This window comes from Callionymus lyra, chromosome 10, assembly GCF_982586985.1.
Source record: "Callionymus lyra chromosome 10, fCalLyr1.hap1.1, whole genome shotgun sequence".
Lineage (NCBI taxonomy): Eukaryota > Metazoa > Chordata > Actinopteri > Syngnathiformes > Callionymidae > Callionymus > Callionymus lyra.
The window spans coordinates 7759266-7783132 of NC_141827.1; the positions used below are offsets into that span (position 1 = coordinate 7759266).

General features: G+C 40.5%; 1 protein-coding gene across 1 annotated transcript in view; it reads left to right on the forward strand.

The window, feature by feature from the left end:
• The first annotated feature begins 13091 nt into the window (after window positions 1-13091).
• Window positions 13092-23867, forward strand: part of rims4 (regulating synaptic membrane exocytosis 4) — a 35149-nt gene continuing 24373 nt past the window's right edge. Inside the window, exon 1 of the mRNA XM_087801405.1 lies at window positions 13092-13626. Within this exon, the coding sequence (XP_087657531.1) occupies window positions 13530-13626 (97 nt within the window). The 5' untranslated portion in view covers window positions 13092-13529. The remainder of the gene's footprint in view (window positions 13627-23867) is intronic.

The window sequence follows — 23867 nt, forward strand, 5'->3', positions numbered from 1 at the left end:
TATCTAATATATACTTTAAATGTCACCTGAAGGTTCTCTCTCTCGCCAAAGACGTTCAGTTCAATTATTAAATTAAGATGCTGTTGTGAGGATCAGTGTTTGCTGCTCTTTAACGTTAAAAAAAAGTTTTTAAACTTCATGTTAACTTCATGACGTCGTGAGGTCAGAGTAGATCATGTTGGAAAAGTTTCTGAAGGCTAACTATTTTCATTTTATATATTTTATACGCAACTCTAACTGTTCAAGTTCTTGACCTTTTTTCTTTTGTACTTTTCGGTGAACATTTCTCTTCCCTTAAAATTCCTTGAGTTAATATAAAAAATGTAAAATAGTGATATCGTTTTTTAAATTAACGGTTTAATTAACTATTTTATAGGCAAATATAGGTTTATTTTCTGTTTTTATTATTGACTCACTGTCGTTTTGGGCTTTTTTTTGCTTTTAACTAAATGACCCCTACAACAGGCAGAGTATAAATGTGGCCCCTGAGGAATGTGTCGCCATCCCTTGGTCTAGAGACACAATGACTATAGTGTTTTCAAAAGGTTGTGGTCCTCGTGTGTAAAGTTGTTGTTTTTTTTACCTTACCTTATAAGTATTTAAGTATGATAGCAAAGCTTTATATTTATTTTTATTTATTTATTTTTAATTGATGAAATGACAGTTTCTGGTCCTACTTTTGTAATTGTCGTTTGACCTTAAGGGCCACCGTATAATCCTCCTCTCTCCTCTGATACAAACTCACCCGCTGTCTCACCGTCCTCATACTCGTGCTGCACAACCCTCACACACTTCTCTGGTAAGCTCAACCCCCCCTCATAGAACTCATCACTTCCTCCCGACCGTCTCGCTACCAACATCCTCGGTGTGAGCAGCAGATCTGTGAGGAACACACCGGTGTGATCTGGTTCAGAAAAAGGTAAAGAAGGAGTTTCCTCTGGTGATGAATCAAGACTTGAACCGAAGACGAGTCTGGAGTCTGAACCGTCTTCACTGATATGTGTTCTTGGCTCCGTGTAAATCATTTATAAATCTTATAATGCTGCAGCCGATGAAATATTTATGTTGGTTTCACGAGAGATGTTCCAGCGACGGTCACGAGCGTTGACTCGCGAACACGAGTGATTCTGGCGAGCGATTCACGACCAGTGACTTCCACACGAGTGTGAGGACGGAGAGCGTCGAGCATCACAACAGTGCTGTGTTGTTGCTTTTACTGAAACAGACCTGGATGATGTAAGTTGGTCTCCATGGCAACTGTCTGTGATGCTGCAGAGGTTTTTTAATTTGAAAACTTAAACAACAGCACTGGGCGTCACTGTGAGGAGATGAGAAGGTTTGAGTGTTGGATTCACTGTCGAGATCTGCACTGTTGTGTTTGTGAAGTTATTTTAACGATCCTAACGTGAGATTGTTTTTGTGTTGCGTCAGATTGAAGTTCACGAGAGCCAAGAAAACTGTCTATTTGATGAGGAAAAACCTCAAGAGAACCAGACTCAATTGTTGCTGTCAACAGTCTGGACGTACAGTAAATACATTAATTTTGAAAGGAAGACTGACTGAGATTATTTGCTTGTTTATATCTTTATTTAACTCTTCTGTTGTCACATCCAAAAATCTTAGTATAAAATGTAGAAATAATAAAATGGTTTTATTTAATAGAGTAAATGTTTAAAATGTGAGGATTGAGTCTGGTAATCTGTCCTCAGCAACGGTACTCATTATTATTGTTATCTTTTAATTGAAATCATTTAAGCGTCATCGCTAAAATCCCCTCTCGGTGGCGCTAAAACCCCATCGCAAAAAACACTTAAAACATCTTCTCTAATTGTGACACAAAGAGCAGCAACACTTCACAATTTAAACCCCATTGTAGATTATTAATCTGAACATTTTAGCCGTGAAAATCATTTTTTAACGAACTGTCGTTAAAATGTCATTTATTTAATCGACTCTTGTGTTGACCGCTAGATGGAGACAGAGACCAGTCTGTCTGGTTCGACTCTGCCGGTTTGGAAACGTTTTTTTTTTAATCTACTTGCTGACTATGTTTATTTTTAACAAAAGACCAAAATAAAACGTTTTAGACTAAAAGATGTAAGACAAAACTTCTGGATCCAAAATTGTATTTTATATGGAAGTAAAAAACACTTTAATTAACTGAAATTATCTTAATGACCAGACTGGTTTATTTTATTACAAAATAACTTCACAGAACAATAACATGATTTAGAATTATAATCTCAGACAAACCTTCAGATTAGAACAGCAAAAATAAATGATTTGTTTTAAACTCATTTACACTTGTTTTGACGCGTCAAGAGTCACAGGCTAATGTTACTTCAAAAAAAATACCATCTCCTTAAAAAACAAAACACCTATAAATAATAAATATTTTTTAAATGGTACGGCCCAGTAACCAATGCCAGGGACTTAGATGAAAGAAAAAGAAGAATTAAATGAGAAATACAAATGGAAGACGAACAGAAACAAAACAAACTAGTTACACTCAATAATATTAAAAGACTTTCAGGATCAGAATCAGTAACTTTTACAAGTGAGAATTGTTTTTGGTGTCACATTTTTTTTTCCATCAATTTCTTTTATTCTTTTCAAACAACAATATACAGACACATACAGTTTCACAATAAAGTCACAAACGAAAAAGTAAAATACAAAACAAAATCACAAAAAAACCATATATCAAAAATAAAATAAAATGAGGGTGAAATAACATTTACATGAATAGATTCAAGCCCCAGAATATGATGTATCCATAATTTTTGTCCCAATTAACATAAAAAGGAAAATTAATGCTGTCCATTCGAATTATCCCAGGTCATGATACCTCTTGCTCAGGTACTTCCATCATTTGAGAAATGTCCTTATTAATAAGGAAATTACAGAAGGGGCCCCACACATCTTCAAAACATTGCTGTTTACCCTTGATGGTGTATGTGATTCTAACAACCATCTTCCAATATTTGGCTTGTCCACCTCCTTCCATGCCACTGCAATCACTCTTTTGGCCAACAATAGAGCAATATCAATGATTATTCTGTGTTTCTTTAGGATTGGACAACCAACAGGGTACAAACTTAATAGGAAAAGTTTAGGTTCCAGATTTAATTTAATTCCCAACATTCCTTCGAGACTTAGTTGTACTTCCTTCCAAAATGTTTCTATTTTGGAGCATTGCCACAAACAGTGGAAGAGTGTGCCTTTCTCACTTCCACACTTGACACAAACATCTGGGACAGTGCTGTTGAATTTATTAAGTGTGACTGGTGTCAAATAAGTACGCATTAGCCAGTTATATTTTGGTGTCACATTTAACAAAAAATAAATTAATTAAAAACTCTTTTCGCCGTCGAGTGACAAACATTGAGTTCTTTACTTCAATTAATGTTTTTTTTTATGTTGTTGTTGTCGTAATTAATGTCAATAAATGGTAAAATACAAATCCCAAATCAAATCAGTTGACACTAAAACAATGAAATATAAATCGATAAAAAACAAAACTTTTTAACAGCATGTTGTTTAAACTAAACATCTAAAACTGAAAAAAGATATTCAACAATCAAAAGAAAGTATAAATATAAATCCAAAATAAGATTTCAAATCAGTTCATGGTGCAGGTCCCTGGAGGAGGACGTGAGCGCAGACGTGCTGAGAGCCTGCAGGAACGTTAACGTGTCTCTGGAGAGTCTTCATCAGTGCAGCGACGAGGACCCGACACACATCTGCACCAGTTGGAGACTTGAAACCGGAGCAGACGTCTCCTCCAAGTGGTTTATGGGTCACTTGACTGATCCACTTCAAGTCTTCAGACACATCTTCAAGTGGTTTCCTTCTAGTGACCCGGGTCTGACGATGATGCATTCAAAGACTGACAGACGTGTAGGAAAATCCAGGGCGCTCGAGTCGGTGACTCATGGGTTAACGTCGGTGTGGCCTCCGGTCCCTGCGACTCCTCTGGGTTTGGCAGGAAAAGTTCTCTTCGTAGATGAACGACGGGTCTCTCTGGACCCGGCAGCTCCACATGAGTGATACCACTTCACATGGTATCGATTCAGCTCCAGTTGATGGAGGGCTGCAGGGAAGACGCCCCGGGAGACCCTCGCTCCCCGACCAGCTTCAACACACTCGTCCACAACAACCTGTCGGTGAGACCAAACATGAGTTTTTAGTCACAGAAACGTCCGTTGAAGAAGCTTCTGAAGATCAAACCATGTTAAGACAGGAAGTGACATCAGCGACTGGATCCTTGTGAGTTAATGACTCGAAGGAACCACTGAGCTATAGATGGTCTTGGTCTCAAGAATCGTAAGAATATTTTTGAGTCACTTAAATGATTCTTTGAAAGTAAACCTTTTAAACGACTCCACAACCATCAACCATCTGTGGAAACAGAGTAGAAAAGTTAGAGTAAATTATTTCCATTTTCCTTTACTAAGACTAAAGGCTGCTTTTACATGTTTAATACACACTTAAAACTATTTAAAGTAATTTAAATGTATATATAGAGACTTAATTTTCCATTTCTCCTTTTATTATTTTCTATTTTTGAGTGCATATATGTATCTACATCTTTTAAAAACAAATTGAACTCACATTTATACATTTTTTTTAATGTTAATTTATTGATTGAATTAATCTAAAGTATTTTTGGGGAAGTCTGTCCTTTTCCTTCATGTTTTTTTTAGATGTATTTGGACTTGAGTCATCATAAAATGAAACATGTCGCAAGAGGAAGTATTATTTTGAAACATTTAAAAAATACATGAATCAGTCAAAAACGACAATAAAATACATATTAAATGAATACAATTAAAAAGTATATAAATACATTAAACATATTGTTGAATAAATACGTGAAAACAAAGTGGTAGTAACTAAAGATGCGACTTTCAGTTCAACGACCGAATGATGTCGCTCAACTCAAAAAAAGGAAGAGCTCCACCTACTGGTTGGTCATAGAAAGTGTCTTTTTTTCTTTTTGTTTTTTTACTCCTGGCAGCGACGAGGCGAACAGCAGGTTTGTTTATTTTGGGATGTTTGTGTTCAGAAGCAGGACGCAGAAGAATCCTCAGGGTGAGAGGAGGGTAGATTTTAAAATAACACGGACGTGAATAATTGTGACGCAGGTTTTCTGCAGCAGGTGGACGAGGTTCTGCACAAACACTCCTGCAGACTCTAGACTCTAGACTTGACACTTTTAGGATTTATTTCTTTCACTTGATGCTGCTGTCATCACCAGTGACGTCACAGTTCTTTATTCCTTGTTTATTTACTTCCGTGTTTAAATGTGTTGTTAGATTTTTTCACGGTTGAAAGAAAAGACGAGAAGAAACAACAAGATATATTCAGTTCAGACTTGACTCCTGAGGAGGAAGTAGAGAAAGTAGAGAAATGGATCTCTCGCTTTCTCTTTCTCTCTTTCTCTCTCTCTCTCTTCCTCTCCATCTCTCTTTCTCTTCCTCTCCCTCTTCCTCTCTCTTTCTCTTCCTCTCTCTCTCTCTCTTTCTCTTTCTCTCTCTTTCTCTCTCTCTCTCTCTCTCTTCCTCTCTCTTCCCCTCTTTCTCTCCATCTTCCTCTCGTTGTCTCTTTCTCTCGCTTCCTCTATTTCTCTCTCCCTCTCATTCTCTCTCTCTCTCTATTCCCCTCTTTCTCTCTTTCTCTCTTTTCCCCTCTTTCTCCCTCTCCTTTTCTCTCTCTCTCCCCTTCTTTCTCTCTCTCTCTCTCTCTCTCTCTCTCTCTCTCTCTCTCTCTCTCTCTCTTCCTCTCTCTTTCCCTCTTCCCCTCTATCTCTCTTCCTCTCTTTCTCTCTCTTCCCCTCATTCTCTCTCTCTTCCTCTCTTTCTCTCTCTTCCCCTCATTCTCTCTCTCTTCCTCTCTTTCTCTCTCTTCCCCCCACTCTCTCTTTCTCTCTTCCTCTCTCTCTCTCTCTCTCTCTCTCTCTCTTCACCACCTGATGAAACGGTTTGTTCTAAAGAGACGTTTGTTCACAACTCAATTCTATTAATGCCGACAGCTTCGATCCTGGCAGGCACACCATGTACATTAGTTGTTGTGTGTGTGTGTGTGTGTGTGTGTGTGTGTGTGTGTGTGTGTGTGTGTGTGTGTGTGTGTGTGTGTGTGTGTGTGTGTGTGTGTGTGTGTGTGTGTGTCAAGACGCATTAGGAACAGCAGCTGGTTCCCTGATGATGACTAATGTCACACACACACACAAACACACACCGTGATAATTTCTTAAGTAACAATTTAATGAAACGGTCGTTGAGTCTCTGGCCGACACTTTCACTGGACGATAAAAACCTGAAGGAATGAAAGTTTGAAAAGAGTTGACTTTAGAGGACAAACATTTCTGTGGTGTTTTCTCTCAGTTCTCAACCGTCCTGCCACCATTTTGAGTTTTGTAACAGGATTTGTCTCTTATAGTTCAACCAAAATTTGAATTTCACTGATTTTCTACTCACCCTTATGTCGACTAATATTTGGTTTATTTTAAGAGTATAATCTACTTCTTTTTAGAGTTGTAGACACAAATGTTTGTTCATTTTAATGTAGCGACCGGAGCTCAGTTGTCTTCATGTCTGTAACATCTTGTATTGAAGCCACGACATGATGAATAGACTCAGAAAAAACTTAAACAAGTCTATATTTTAAGGTTGTTTGTAACAGAAGTTTAAAGAATAAAATGCTACACAGACAGGAAGTACTTCAGGTAATCCCTGTATCACAGCGGAACCCCTTCTTAAGAGCCTTCTTACATCCTTAAGAACGATCGAATCCTGGCTGTTAATATTTCCAACATACTCACATAGTTTATTAGTACACTCACGAAAACATACATCGTGAAACTTTGAACCGTTACTCGTAAAATATATTACAGCTCCTCTGATCTCGCTGCCTCCCCACCCTCGTTTGTTAGCCAGGATTCAATTAAATACTGGTTGAATTCTGAAATGGGGGAAGGAGTGAGAGTTGTTACTGTTGTTGAGTGATTAAAAACTAAAGACTGCTTTGTGACCTCTCTCGTAACCTCTTGTTCGCCCAGATTCATAAAGTAATACGTTTAAAACATGGTCATGATGAGGAAATTTCAACATTTGAAACAGGCGAGTCAGGAGAGTTTTCACATTAGTTGACGTTCAAATAATATTGATAAAGAGTATTATTCAGTCTAGCCTATTGTCAAGCTGTGTGTTTGTGTGTGTGTGTGTGTCTAGTCAGTAGGGATATGAAGGCGGCGGCGCAGGCACAGATGGAGAGCAGGGTGAAAAAACAGACACCAGTGTTTGTTCGCCGTTTGTTTGTTTGTGCCGGCAGCATTTCAGGCAGAAACACCACAAACTTTATCAACATTTGTATTTCTGCTGAGTCAGCGGGGGCGCAGGATTCTGGCGGCGGACTCGCCACCGTGGCGAGAGTTTCGTCACCCTTTGACGGCGAACACATCCATCAGGTCCAGAATCTCCTTCGGGTCACAGACGAGAATCTTCAGTTTTTGGACTTACAAAAAAAAAAAAATACACTAAATGTCGACCAGTATTTCTTGGGAGCACCGTCAGTGAGCCGGGGTGACGTCGTCGGGCGTGCGATTGGTCAGCAAAGCATCGCATCATCGTTCATGTGCCGTTGAAAGTCATCCTCGAGAGATGAGTTCAGAAACGACACACACTTGTGCGCAAACGCACACACTCACATTGATCTGGAACAACAAATAGTAATTAAGAGATTGCAGAAGGAGGACATTCCAGGTGAAATCGTGTGTGTTTGTGTGTGTGTGTGTGTGTGTGTCCTTGGTTTGATGTTGCCTCAGTACAGTACGCTCTCATTAAGGGAACTCACACACACACACACACACACACACACACACACACACACACACACACACACACACACACACACACACACACACACACACACACACACACACACACACACACACACACACACACAGGATTTATACCTCTTATTAGCGTGACCTCTCTTTGCCCCCCAGACTGAGTTTCTCCTTTAAACTCAAATTGAAAAGATTTACGACGATGTTGGTTTTCCTCGCTCGCTTTTCTGTGAAAAATCTCTTCATCGGCTCATAGTATTATCTGGCACCGTCGTCGTGGCCTGAACGTGGTGTTCCTACGACCCTTTGACCTCGATTTTGAAACCTTATAAGATCTTCACTTTATTCCCAGTTTGAGTTTAGTATAGTTTAGTTAAGATAGGAATGTTGTTGGTCGACCAGATTCTCGGCTCTTACGCGCCCCCTAGTGGACCGTTTCCAAGCAACCCGAAATTTAAAAAATATATATTTTAAGAACCTGCACGATCCATGTCGTCGTAAGACAAGTCACGAACCGTTGACACAAAGATCCTCGTGTGCAGATTCACAGCAGCCGCCGACTCCCGCGTGAGAACATCCTGAGCCACGTCCCCCCGGCGCCCCCTCCAGGGCGGCTCTGGCAGGGACGGCCAAACAGCGGGACACGACCGCCTCGAGAATCTAACATCTGCAACATGTGACCTTTAAACAAGGAAATGTCAGGCAGACAAATGACGACGGCCCTGCTGGCTATTAACGGTGCTGCGCCTTGACGCCTCGCTCGCCGGAGCGCCCTCTGGTGGCGCCCAGCAGGTGACACGTAACAGACGCCGTAGAAAAGGGAATTCGAACCGTGAACACAGAACCTGCTGTGTTTAACTTTTGTTGTCCTGACATTTTGAGTTATTTTTAGTTTAAAATATGAGATTTAGTTTTGCTGTCTACGACAAATTTCTCTTTTTCTACATCATTTTTTTTTCACTGGTTGACTTTGTACGATTTTTCTTTTTGCGTCAACAATTTTAAGACATTTAAGAATTTTTTTAATGAATAGATTGTATTTTGTGTAAAAATATGTTATTATTTTTACCTACAAAATAAACATAAATAAATAAATGAAGCCAAATAAAAAATAAAATAAAAGGGACACTTTTTTGTATTCATTTCTTACCCCTTTTATTTGTTTATAATTTAAACTTCTGTTTGTAGCAAATTGCCAAATATTTCTACCCTTATAAATATTTTATATAAGCAGTAATAGCAATACATTATATCCACATGGAATTATTATTATTATCCTACTAAATAAATACCATATAATAATTAAATTTAAACATAACCGTCACCACTTTTCTTTTATTGGATTAATCCATTATTATAACACTTCTTCTTTAATATACTTGTATAAAAATAGTAGTTTTTTTTCACAGTACAGTACAGTTTTTTCTTGTTGCTCCTGACTGTCTGTTCTACAGTCAAACCGTTACGTGTTGACGATCATCTAAAAACAGCAGCTTGACAGATGCCAGAACGTATCGCTTCTATTCCTGGTTCTGGACATTCCTCAGGATAAATATTTGCCTCGTCTTGGTTTATGTTTTGTCTTCTGTTGACCCACGAGACATGTGCCTCTCCGTCCCAAGTTTTGGCTCACGACCCACCAGTTGAGAATCACTCTCTTCCTCCTGGCTCGACCAGTTCCCCTGCGTCTAGTTCAGAGTCGCCATTTTATTAGTTAGTTTGTTCTCTTTATTGGTTTGAAGCTCTTTAAGTGTGTCATCTCCGCCCTCGGGTCCTTTCGTAATTGTTGCCGGTTCGACTGACCTTTGACCTGCGTGTGTCTCAAGTTTAAAAAAAAATAAATAAAAAAAATGTACGACTTAATCAAAATTGACAAAATTCTGCGGCTTCAAGCGTTCAGCTGGTGAACAGATGGTGTGTGTTTCTTGCCCAATATTTAAAAGCAGGTACCTGCACACACACACACACATACACACACACTCAGTGTTCCTGCGTTCTTGGTCCTCGTCCATTATTTCCCTCCTTGTTACTTTCCCTTCCCGGACACCAGAACACACAAAATCATTATTCACATGCTGTCATACACACGCACGCACACACACGCACACACGCACACACACACACGCACACAGGTACGTTGAGTGATTGCACAGATGAAAGACTGGAAGCAGGAATCGAACCTGTTCTTTTTCTCTCGGGACTTTTGCTTCATGTGATTGTGATTCAGACTGCAGAGCCAAGAGACGACGCCCATCAGCTCATATGAACTCACACACACACACACACACACACACACACACACAAAAAAAAAACACGCACACACACACACACAGAGCAGCACATACTCACTCAAAGTAAAATACGTTGGAAAAGGATGTAGTGACAAGAATGAGAAGTGAGAGTGAGACAAAGAAGGTTAAAAATGTTACCTGTACCTGTCGCTCCACTCCGAGTCTCTGTTGGACGACTGTTTAGACTCTGATACTAACTCACAACAGGGATTCTCATGATCGACAAAGCAACACACAGACACACCTACACACGCTCGCACACACACCTAATTTGGCCATTCGAGGACGTACAACATGTAAAGTTCGTCTGAAAATATGGGCGAACGAGAGGTTACGAGAGCAGAATCCATTGTGACGTAATAATAATCACACCCTGCTTTGTTTATACAACGAGTCCCTTGGAGGTGGAGACTTCATTGCGCGCGGTGACTCACGTCAATGTTTGACCAATCACAGCAGAGTGGGTGTGGTTTTTCAGTAGGCGGGGCTTAAGATCATTTTCTAATGTCAATGTTTCAATGAAAAGAGAGTTTTGTACAAACACACACTGATGATACAATAGAGTCAAACATCTATTTAATACACACTTAAATCAACACCTTTAACATTCGAGCACATTGATTTAAAAAAGAATATAGTTATAATTAATGATCTTACATGCGGGGTGTAGTACCTCACACTTACGATAGAGGCAGTGTTTAAGATTAGATTAAAACATCCACAATTTTCAGTTAAGTAAATGTACACACACACACACACACACACACACACACACACACACACACACACACACACACACACACACACACACACACACACACACACACACACACACACACACACACACACACACACACACACACACACAGAGTCAGTCCTGCTGCGTCTCTGCATCCATTCAGGAGGAGACATAAGGTTGAGCAGGAGGAGCTGAAGACCTGCTGTGTGTGTGTGTGTGTGTGTGTGTTTGTGTGTGTCTGTGTGTGTGTCTACAGCTCTTAATGAATTAAAAGACTAGAGAGAAGATGAAGAGATGAGAGAGAAGGTCACATGACTTTGACTCGAGTCACAGAGTCAGACTCTATTTGAGTCTTATCACTTCATTGAGTGCTTGCTCCCCACAATGACTCGTCACCAGCCTCAGGACCGGATCAGAGACTCCCCTGAAGGTCCATCCAGCAGGCAGCGACTCGGAGTCAAGTCTCAGACTCGATTTGATCCAATTCTCTGTAGCGACTCGAGTGTTTTGACTCGAGCTCTGCTGGACTCGCTCCAGTCTCGCCGACGGGTCGACCGTGCGGGTCGGAAAGTTCACGGATCGGCTGCCCAGCCGGCGTTGCCACGGTAACCGCATCAGCGACGTCAGAAGCAGCTGATGTGAGACGACGAGACCACCCAGTGAGCCGGGGTGATGGGGTGATGGGGTGATGGGGTGATAGGGGTGATAGGGGGGTACATGTGTGTGTTTGCTAACCAGAGACGAAGATAAAACATATTGATTTGTTTTCTTCTCCTCATCCTGATGCTTGAAAATCTTTTTATCAATCATTTCTTTCCTCTTTAAGAACAAGAATCCCCTGATTCTGTCGTTTCAGTTCTTCACTTTCTTATATGTCTTATCAGCTCTTCTCCACAGAGCGCCCCCTAGAGTCCTGCATTTAAAGCTGGTGAAAGGATGATGTTAATCTTTGTATCCTTTTTTTGTGATATTTCTTTTGAACTATGCTCTTTATATTTGTAATTTGTCATCTCTTTGCTTGTTGTTCTTTTTTATTTGCACTTCATCTTCTCTTTGCTTGTTGTTCTTTTTTATTTGCACTTTTTCATCTCTTTGCACGTTGTTCTTTTTTATTTGCACTTCATCTTCTCTTTGCTTGTTGTTCTTTTTTATTTGCACTTCATCTTCTCTTTGCTTGTTGTTCTTTTTTATTTGTATGTTTTCATCTCTTTGCACGTTGTTCTTTTTTATTTGCACTTCATCATCTCTTTGCTTGTTGTTCTTTTTTATTTGCACCTTTTCATCTCTTTGCTTGTTGTTCTTTTTTATTTGCACGTTTTCATCTCTTTGCACGTTGTTCTTATTTATTTGCACATTGTCTTCTCTTTGCATGTTGTTCTTATTTATTTACACGTTGTCATCTCCTTGCACATTGTTCTTTTAATAAAATCCTTTTAATCTAATCTAATCTAATCTAGAAACAACTAAACACATACTTTTCACAACCACAGAGGCATTTTGAGATAATTGACATATACATCCAAGTAATTCATGTAAACATCAACACAGAAAATGAGATGGTGAGAAACTCACAAGAAACTTCATTAAAAATACATCTTTTCTTTTTTCTCATTTTTAAATTTTTTTTCCTTCTCCAGTTTAAGGAAAGCTTCGTCGTTTTCAAAATGGCGCCAGAATGAGAATAATGTTTTAATCAATAAAAGGAAGAATTGATGTTAAATCTCTTTCCTTGAGTTTTCTCCTTCATTTTTTAATAGTTTAACAGGATAATAAATGCATAAAAAGTAAATAAAGGACGAGGAAAGCGCATTTCTCCCCCAGGACTTTCATTTTGTTTTTATTTTACAAAACAAAAACTAAAAAATAAAGAACATTTTTAATAAACAATTGCTGTCCTATTTGGATGAAATGTAAACGTGACTCAGTTTCAGGGATACGGGCGCATTTGCTGACTCAGGAGTTTTTCTTCCCACTGTAATTAATTAAAAGCTAATTCCAAAGGATTAAAGATGCGTAAAGACTGTAATCCTGCGAGCAGAGGCGAGAATCTGCGCCGCATCCTCGGCCTCAAGCCCCGCCCACATCCTTCCCACCGCGCCCTGACTGGCTGAAATCATCCTTCCCCTCCTCCTCCTCTCATCCCTCTCTCCTCTCATCCCTCTCTCCTCCAGTGAATGAGTGCAGTCAGACACAAGCTGCTTCGTCTCTCACATCATCATCATCATCATCATCAGCAGCAGCAGCAGTGGATCACATCTGGAATAGCAACAGTTGCTGCAAGAGTGGGGGGGGCGTCAGGAGGACATCAGGAGTTATTTTTTTTGGGGGGTGTTGAAGCAACACGTTTGTCAACACCAGCATCCTCCCGCCAAACGAACCCGCGTGCACGCCGCGCATGCACAAACAGCAGGAGGCAGCGGCGGCGAGTTCAGCTCCGACCCTGACCCGCCGGGACACACACGTCTGGAGTTTGAAGTTTTTCCCGTGGAAAAAAAAGGGGGTTCGCGCCGTTTGTTTCCGAGGTGAGGGGCGTCTGCCGTAGGGGGGCAGCCGACATCCGTCCAAGACGCCGCGCGCAGTACTCCGCGTGAAGAATGCTCAGACGCGCCTGGCCAAGCCGGCGGACCCGGGCCCGACGCCGGGTCTGTACATGGAGCGCTCGCAGAGCCGCATCAGCCTGTCCGCGTCCTTCGAGGCGCTCGCCATCTACTTCCCCTGCATGAACTCCTTCGACGAGGACGATGGAGGTGAGACTGTTTTACATCCGTACAAACAATATCAACAGTTATTGTTTGTTTTAAAAAAAAGGATAAAAAGGTTTATGAGTTTTCACTGCTAGCTTGAGCGTAGACTACTTCAAAATGGCGCCAAAATGAGACGCTAAAAAAACTTCTTAATAATAATAAACACTAGATGCAATTTTTCATTTTTTTTCAATCTGCTTTTGCTAATTAACTAAAATAATCAAATTGTCGATGAATCTGTTAAATGAAATACTTTTCTTGTACTAAATCCTTGCAAAGTTACACGAATTTTCGTCGCTAGCTTGAGCGTCGGCTACTTCAAAATGGTGCCAAAATGAGACGCAAAAAGGAACTTCTTAATAATAATAAACACTAGATGCAATTTTTCTTTTCTTTTCATTTTTTTCAATCTGCTTTTGCTAATTAACTAAGTAATCAAATTGTCGAAAATGAATCTGTGATATTAAATAATTTTTCTTGTACTAAATCCTTGCAAAGTTACACATCAGGAATTTTCACCGCTAGCTTGAGCGTCGTCTACTTCAAAATGGCGCCAAAATGAGACGCTAAAAAAACTTCTTAATAATAATAAACACTAGATACAATTTTTCATTTTTTTCAATCTGCTTTTGCTAATTAACTAAAATAATCAAATTGTCGATGAATCTGTTAAATGAAATACTTTTCTTGTACTAAATCCTTGCAAAGTTACACGAATTTTCGTCGCTAGCTTGAGCGTCGGCTACTTCAAAATGGCGCCAAAATGAGACGCAAAAAGGAACTTCTTAATAATAATAAACACTAGATGCAATTTTTCTTTTCTTTTCATTTTTTTCAATCTGCTTTTGCTAATTAACTAAGTAATCAAAATGTCGAAAATGAATCTGTGATATTAAATAATTTTTCTTGTACTAAATCCTTGCAAAGTTACACATCAGGAATTTTCACCGCTAGCTTGAGCGTCATCTACTTCAAAATGGCGCCAAAATGACTTGCTAAAAAACGTATTCTTAATAATGATAAACACCGTAGATGCAACTTCTCTGTTCTTTTTATTTTTTTTTCAATCTGCTTGTGCTAGTTAGCTAAAATGTTAAAATTGTCGAAATTGAATCTGTGAAGTTTAAGTTTAGCTTTAGCTTTGTAGCATTAACTTCCGTGACCGAGTAGGATTTAAAATACTTTTATTTTAACTAAAACAAATATTAAACTATTTTTTTTTAAAATCAAAAATCATTTTTTGTACCAAATCCTTGCAAAGTTACAAATCAGGAATTTTCACTGCCAGCTTTAGCTTCGTCTACTTCAAAATGGCGCATAAATGAGTGGCTTTCAAAAAAACTGTCTTCTCTATAAAAATAAACATTGGTATGGAGGAAGTTGGAGATACAAATATATATTTTTTCTCATTTTTTCAAGTTGCTTTTGCTAATTCATGGGCAACTAAAATGATCAAATTGTCAAAAAGGAATCTGTTTGAATGTAAGATTAGCATTAGCCTTGTAGCATTAACTCCTGTGAACAAGTAGCATTTTAGAAAACAAATTCTTGCAAAGTATCAAATCAGGCGTCTTTTTCAAAATGGCGCCAGAATGAAAACGCTAAAAAATGTTTAGCTTCTAATTACGTCTTTTCTATTTCGTGAGAAAATAGCAAGAACAAATATCTAAGATTCTGCTAAATGCATCACTCATTAAGCCAAAAAACTTTTGGAGAAAACGATATTACACACCTGTGTGTTTTTCGTTGACGTATATCGAAATATCTGTAAAACAAATCCCAAAATCTGTCAACAGTTTAATGCCTTTGTCATTTCTAAAGAAAACAAAAATGAGCAAACTGAAAACTGAAGTTAAGCTTTAGCTTGGTAGCATTAGCTTCCTTGATTTTGTTATGTTCCGTAAGTACAGAAGTTGAGTAATCAAGAGTTATTATGCTAGTTTTAGCTTCAGCGCGCTAACCTTCATCTAAATCGTTTGAAAGTAGAATCAACAGATCTGCGTGTTTTATCACTTATGCTCATGTTTTGTTCAAGTTATCCGTGCTAGCTCTTGCTTCAAGTTCCGAGCCATCGACTTCCCACGTAGAAAACCTCTTTTTCTAGACATTTGTTTCAATATCGGGGAAAAGAAAGGTGGAAATGTTTCACTATTTCCGAATAAAAATAAAAAAATACATCGAATGAATTGAATCCATACCAAATGTATCCATGCTAGCTTTAGCTTGGTAGCATGCGTTGCTAACGTCCTGTGTATTCTACACGTTGTGTTCTTCATGTTTTGTCTAAATGTTGTAGCGCTGTATCGGCGCAGTTGTGTAGTGCTGAAGTTGTGCGAGAGAGACTCGATGAGATGATTGAGTCTGAGATCAACACTGTTGGCTCAGAGCGACACCGTCAACGCAGGAGAACAAACACCAGTTCAAACATGAAGGCTTCATGGAGGAACACTGAGTTAACTGAGTTACTCACTTGAACACTCTGGTTTCCTCCCTAAAGAAATATATGAATAAGAATAACGAGAGGAAATTTGTGTTCAAAAGAACCTTGACGTGTCACCTGCAGATCATGTGTACACATGTGTGTGTGTGTGTACATGCGTGTTTATGAACGTGAGAGCGCATGTCTGCTTTTGTGTTTGTGTACATACTGTATGTGTATATATGTTTGTGTGTGTGTATACACAGGTTTGTGTATGTACTTGTAAGTGCATGTGTGATTGTGTGTATACACTGTATATGTGTGTGGCCTGTGTGTGTATAAATGTGTTTATACATATCAGTGTGTGTATACACTTGTGTGTACACACATCATATATATATATATATGTGCTTGTGGGTGTATATGTAAATATGTCTGTGTGCTTGCGTGTGTATACGTATGTATATGCGTGTGCGTTTGTGTACGTATGTGTGTGTACAGGCTGGTATATATGCAAGTGTGTGTGTGCGTGTGTGTGTTTGTGTGTGAATCTGTTCTTGTGTGTATGCATGTGTGTATACAGGCTGGTATATATGCAAGTGTGTGTGTGTGTATGTGTGAGTACATGTGTTCTTGTGTGTGTATACATATGCACTGAATGTGTGTGTTCGCCTATGAGCGCTTGCGTGCTTGTATGCGTGTGTGTGTGCATGTATACATTTGTGTGCGTCTGTATAAATGTCTTTACATTTGTGTATGTATTTGTGCATAAACAGCTGGTGTGTGTGAATGTGTGTCTACCTGAATGCATCTGTGTATACATTCATGCATGTAGATGTGTGTGTGTGCGTGTGTTTGTGTGTGTGTGTGTGTGTTGTTATGTCAGACCTGGATATTATTCTCAACAGGATCATTTAAATCCCTGAATCAGATGATTTGATTCTCGGAACAGTTTCATCTCCACAAAACCTCGAATGCTTTTTATATATATATATACTGTATATATATATATATATATATATATATACTGTATATATATATATATATATAGTGTGGCTGGTTTTTAACAGACCATCTGTGGAAGTTTGTTGGCGTTTGAGTTAATAAACACGTGATTTCCAGAAGTGATGAATCAGAACCGGGTCTCGGTCGCTCTGCCAGCTGAAACCGGACCAGACGCTCGTCGGCCGCAGCTGATCTGATTATTTACGTTTTCAAATCCTCAAGTGGACTCGTTGAGCAGAAAACGCTGAGCGAGCGCAGACGTTGGCAGCCGGTACGACGCTGCAGCACTTGAGCAACGCGAGCGACGATGAAACTGGCACACGTGTCTGAGAAACTATCACCTGCCAGCAGGGGGCGACCGAGAGCTCGTGACTATTTGGAGAGTAACTGTCTCTGGATCAGTAGTTTTCTTGTGTGTTGACTTTTGTGTCTTTTATTCCTGAATCATTGGTTATTAAGATTAAGTGTGATTTGTGTGTTTTTTAAATTCAAGTGTGTTTCTGCATGTGTGTTTTTGAGTGTGTGTGTATGTATGTGCATCATCCTATGCCCAAGTGAATGTGTATATGACCTGTATTTGTATGCATGTGTTAGTGTGTGTGTGTGTGTGTATGTCATATGCGTGGTGGTGTGTGTATACATTTGTGTGTCTATATGTGTGTGTATGTAAGTGTGTATATAATATGTTTGGTAGTGTGTACAGTTGTGTGTGGATGTAGAATGTGTGGATGTATGTGTGTATTTGTGTATCTGTAATGTGTTGTGGTGTGTGTAGAATGCGTGCATTTGTGTGGGTGTGGGTGTATGTGTGTATGTAATGTGTTGTGGTGTGTTTACTTTTATGGGTGTATATGATGTGTGTAATTGTGTGTTTATAATATGTGTGATATTGTGTGTGTAAATATGTGTGCATGTGTAATTGTGTGTGTAAATATGTGTCTGTAGTATGTGTTTATTTGTGTGTGTGAGTATATGTAGTATTTCTGCGTCTATATTATATCTGTGTGTATATGTAGTATGTTTGTATTTACGTGTATGTGTGTGTGTTTTTGTGTAATATGTATGTATTTGTGTGTGTCTATATACGTGCGTGTGTGTAAGTACAATGTGTTTAATGAAGAATGTTTATTATGTGTACTGGTAGCGTGTGTGTGTACGTACAATGTGTTTGAATGAAGAGTATTGTGTAGGATGTGTGTGACTATATGTGTTGTGGTGTGTATGTAGAATGTTTGTGTGGGTGTATGTGTGTATATAATATGTGTGTAATTGTTTTATGTGTGAGAGTGCATATAAGATGTTTGTGACTGTGTGTGTAAATATGTGTGTATTGTCTAATATGTGTGTGTGTGAAATGTGTTTAGATGTTTTGTGTTTCACATCTCACACATCTGTTCATTTCCAATTTATCTTTGCTATTGTGTTCCTCTGAGAGTCAACGTGTGAAGACATGATGCAACATTGTGATAAAGGAACACACACACACCAATGACTACACACACAAACACACTTTCACACACACACCTTCACACACCTACACACACACGCACACGCACCTACCTACGCACGCACGCACGCATGCAAGCATGCCCGCGCACACACACAGACGCACACACACACACACATGCACACACATGCACCCCCCCACACACACACACACTCACACTCACACACACACACACACACACACACACACACACACACACACACACATGCACACACACACACACACACACACACACACACACACACACACACACACACACACACACACACACACGCACACACACACACACACACATGCACACACACACACACACACACACACACACACACACACACACACACACACACACACACGCACACACACTAATCAGGGAGCAGCAGGTCGTTGTTGGGTCTCAGTGTGTAATTAAAGCTGCTCTGAGTGTTGATTGTGTTCGACTGAAGCTCAAACACTCGTCGCAGGTTAATTTCCTTCACGACTGTGATCTGCTGACAATGTTTCTCTAATTGCTCCGGTTTCCTCCCTCGACCGACTGGAGTCAAACTCACGTCAAGATGTAAAAATAGAATCTTTGTCTCGTCGTTCAGTTCAATCTTCATCAACGCAGCTGGTTCTTCAGCTCAGGACGCCTTGTCAGTATCTTTCTTTTCTAGTCCTTTACTCGTCGTCTCTCACTTCCTTTACTCGTCGTCTCTCACTTCCTTTACTCGTCGTCTCTCACTTCCTTTACTCGTCGTCTCTCACTTCCTTTACTCGTCGTCTCTCACTTCCTTTACTCGTCGTCTCTCACTTCCTTTACTCGTCGTCTCTCACTTCCTTAACTCGTCGTCTCTCACTTCCTTTACTCGTCGTCTCTCACTTCCTTTACTCGTCGTCTCTCACTTCCTTTACTCGTCGTCTCTCACTTCCTTTACTCGTCTTCTTTCACTTCCTTTACTCGTCGTCTTTCACTTCCTTTACTCGTCGTCTCTCACTTCCTTTACTCGTCGTCTCTCACTTCCTTTACTCGTCGTCTCTCACTTCCTTTACTCGTCGTCTCTCACTTCCTTAACTCGTCGTCTCTCACTTCCTTTACTCGTCGTCTTTCACTTCCTTTACTCGTCGTCTTTCACTTCCTTTACTCGTCGTCTCTCACTTCCTTAACTCGTCGTCTCTCACTTCCTTTACTTGTCGTCTTTCACTTCCTTTACTCGTCGTCTTTCACTTCCTTTACTCGTCGTCTCTCACTTCCTTAACTCGTCGTCTCTCACTTCCTTTACTTGTTGTCTTTCACTTCCTTTACTCGTCGTCTTTCACTTCCTTTACTCGTCGTCTTCTACTTCATTTCCTCTTCGTCTCTCACTTCTTTTCCTCGTCATCTTTCACTTCTATTCCTCGTCGTCTCTCACTTCCTTTACTCGTCTTCTCTCACTTCCTTTACTCGTCGTCTTTCACTTCCTTTCCTCGTCGTCTTCTACTTCCTTTCCTCTTCGTCTCTCACTTCTTTTCCTCGTCATCTTTCACTTCTATTCCTCGTCGTCTCTCACTTCCTATCCTTGTCGTCTTTCACTTCCTTTCCTCATTGTTTTTTGCTTCCTTTCCTCGTCGTCTCTCACTTCTTTTCGTCGTTGTCTCTCACTTCCTTTCTTGTCGTCTTTCACTTCCTTTCCTCGTCGTCTTCTACTTCCTTTCCTCGTTGTCTTTCACTTCCTTTCCTTGTCGTCTTCTACTTCCTTTCCTCATCATCTTCCACTTCCTTTCCTCTTCGTCTCTCACTTCTTTTCCTCGTCGTCTTTCACTTCTTTTCCTCGTCGTCTCTCACTTCCTTTCCTTGTCGTTTGTCACTTCCTTTCCTCATCGTTTTTTGCTTCCTTTCCTCGTCGTCTCTCACTGCTTTTCCTAGTCGTCTCTCACTTCTTTTCCTCTTCGTTTTTTGCTTCCTTTCCTCGTCGTCTCTCACTTCCTTTCCTTGTCGTTTGTCACTTCCTTTCCTCATCGTTTTTCGCTTCCTCTCCTCATCTTCTCTCACTTCTTTTCCTCGTAGTTTTTTACTTCTTTCTCTCGTCGTCTCTCACTTCCTTTCCTCGGCGTCTCTCATTTCCTTTCCTCATCGTTTTTCACTTCCTTTCCTCACGTCTCTCACTTCCTTTCCTTGTCGCCTTTCACTTCTATTCCTCGTCGTCTCTCACTTCCTTTCCTTGTCGTCTCTCACTTCTTTTCCTCGTCGTCTCTCACTTCTTTTCCTCGTTGTCTCTCACTTCCTTTCCTTGTCGTTTTTCACTTCCTTTCCTCATCGTTTTTCGCTTCCTCTCCTCGTCGTCTCTCACTTCCTTTCCTTATCGTTTTTCACTTCTTTTCCTCATCGTTTTTCACTTCCTTTCCTCATCGTTTTTCACTTCCTTTACTCGTCGTCTCTCGCTTCCTTTCCTTGTCGTCTCTCACTTCCTTTCCTCATCGTCTCTCACTTAATTTCCTTGTCGTCTCTCGCTTCTTTTCCTCATCGTTTTTCACTTCCTTTCCTCATCGTTTTTCACTTCCTTTACTCGTCGTCTCTCACTTCCTTTCCTTGTCGTCTCTCACTTCTTTTCCTCGTTGTCTCTCACTTCTTTTCCTTGTCGTCTCTCACTTCTTTTCCTCGTTGTCTCTCACTTCTTTTCCTCGTCGTCTCTCACTTCTTTTCCTTATCGTTTTTCACTTCTTTTCCTCATCGTTTTTCACTTCCTTTCCTCATCGTTTTTCACTTCCTTTACTCGTCGTCTCTCACTTCCTTTCCTTGTCGTCTCTCACTTCCTTTCCTCATCGTCTCTCACTTAATTTCCTTGTCGTCTCTCGCTTCTTTTCCTCATCGTTTTTCACTTCCTTTCCTCATCGTTTTTCACTTCCTTTACTCGTCGTCTCTCACTTCCTTTCCTTGTCGTCTCTCACTTCTTTTCCTCGTTGTCTCTCACTTCTTTTCCTTGTCGTCTCTCACTTCTTTTCCTCGTTGTCTCTCACTTCTTTTCCTCGTCGTCTCTCACTTCTTTTCCTTATCGTTTTTCACTTCTTTTCCTCATCGTTTTTCACTTCCTTTCCTCATCGTTTTTCACTTCCTTTACTCGTCGTCTCTCACTTCCTTTCCTTGTCGTCTCTCACTTCCTTTACTCGTCGTCTCTCACTTCCTTTCCTCGTCGTTTCTCACTTCCTTTCCTCATCGTCTCTCACTTAATTTCCTTGTCGTCTCTCACTTCTTTTCCTCATCGTTTTTCACTTCCTTTCCTCATCGTTTTTCACTTCCTTTACTCGTCGTCTCTCACTTCCTTTCCTTGTCGTCTCTCACTTCTTTTCCTCGTTGTCTCTCACTTCTTTTCCTTGTCGTCTCTCACTTCCTTTCCTCGTCGTCTCTCACTTCCTTTCCTCGTCGTTTCTCACTTCCTTTCCTCATCGTCTCTCACTTAATTTCCTTGTCGTCTCTCACTTCTTTTCCTCATCGTTTTTCACTTCCTTTCCTCATCGTTTTTCACTTCCTTTACTCGTCGTTTCTCACTTCCTTTCCTCGTCGTCTCTCACTTCTTTTCCTTGTTGTCTCTCACTTCTTTTCCTTGTCGTATCTCACTTCCTTTCCTCGTCGTCTCTCACTCCCTTTCCTCGTCGTCTCTCACTCCCTTTCCTCGTCGTCTCTCACTTCCTTTCCTCGTCGTCTCTCATTTGTGGCGCTGGAGTCTTGTTTTAGTGCCTTGTGAATGTTAAACCCTGTCAGCGTCTGAGTGAGTCAGGCCTGCAGGTGGCTTCACTCAGTGCTGGAGACTCGCTCAGGTTCGTAGGACTCCACAGTACCATGAGTCCGACTCTTTTGCTTACAAACAAGGATGTATAAGCGAGTCCTGGAGTCTGACTCGAGCACACGAGTCATTAAAGCTCACAGATAGTTACAAGACAAGAAGACAGAAGTCTATGAATCCGTGGGAAGTAGGAGCCGTGACTCAAGGGTTAGAGTCTTGACCCAGAGTTGCTCAGCACATATCTTTAAAAAGAAATAAGAAGAAGGTGTACTTCCTGTTTGTACGAACGACTCATGAGTTCAGTAGGTTAATGAGTCACTTCCTGCTTCCCGAACATGTATTTGAGTGCGTGACTCTAGCGTGTGGACGGAGAATTAAAACATCTGCAGGTAACAAGATGTTCCTGCGAGAGGAGGATCCACCAATCAGAGGAGAGGGGGAGGAGAGGGAGGAGGGGGGAGGCAGAGGTGAGATAACGGCCAGGAAAAGTGAGGAAGCAAATGAGAATTGAAAAATTAAAACGTCTCGCGGGCCTCATTTCCCCCCCTCGCTCATTATTCATCCGTCCTCTCGTTAACTTTCCTCCCTCTCATCCCTCCATCCGTCCTGCCGCGTGAGGACGAGGGAGAACGAGGGAAGAACGTTCCTCCTCTAATGTGTCCGGGAGACGAGGAGGCGGCGGGTCAGCTGACGGATGGAGGAGAGACGGACTCCGGGGGTCTCTGGTGGCCCGGCCGGGCGAGGAGTCGACCCAGAACAGTCAGGAGTAAACGATGGAGCTGGGAAAAGGAGGTCTGTTCTTCGGGGAGGAGAGAGAAAAAAGGGGGATATTTTAGTGGACTCACGTGTCGAGCTCGGAGGAGAGAGGCCGGTTCTATACCCCCCGAAATACACCAGTGACGTGAGGAAGTGGTTCATGTGGGACACCAAAGTTCTGACGTTTGTTCAAGAACCTTTAAGAAACTGATACATTTTTTTTTAGAAATATAGTTTTACAACTGTGACAAAGTGTGACATAAACAGTCGTATTGTGTATGTTTGTATATAATGTGTGTGTGTATCTGTGTGTATTTGTGTATCTATTTGTGTATGTTTTATATAATGTGTGTTTGTGTGTGTGTGTATGTATGTTTGTATATCATGTGTTTGTGTATGTGTGTGTGTGTGTGTATCTGTTTATGTATGTTTTTATATAATGTGTGTTTGTGTGTGTGTGTGTGTATGTGTGTTTGTATATCATGTGTTTGTGTATCTGTGTGTGTGTGTGTGTGTATCTGTTTATGTATGTTTTTATATAATGTGTGTTTGTGTGTGTGTGTGTGTATGTGTGTTTGTATATCATGTGTTTGTGTATCTGTGTGTGTGTGTGTGTGTATCTGTTTATGTATGTTTTTATATAATGTGTGTTTGTGTGTGTGTGTGTGTGTGTGTGTGTTTGTATATCATGTGTTTGTGTATCTGTGTGTGTGTGTATCTGTTTATGTATGTTTTTATATAATGTGTGTTTGTGTGTGTGTGTGCGTGTGTATGTGTGAATATAATGTTTGTGTGTATCTGTGTGTGTGGGTGTATCTGT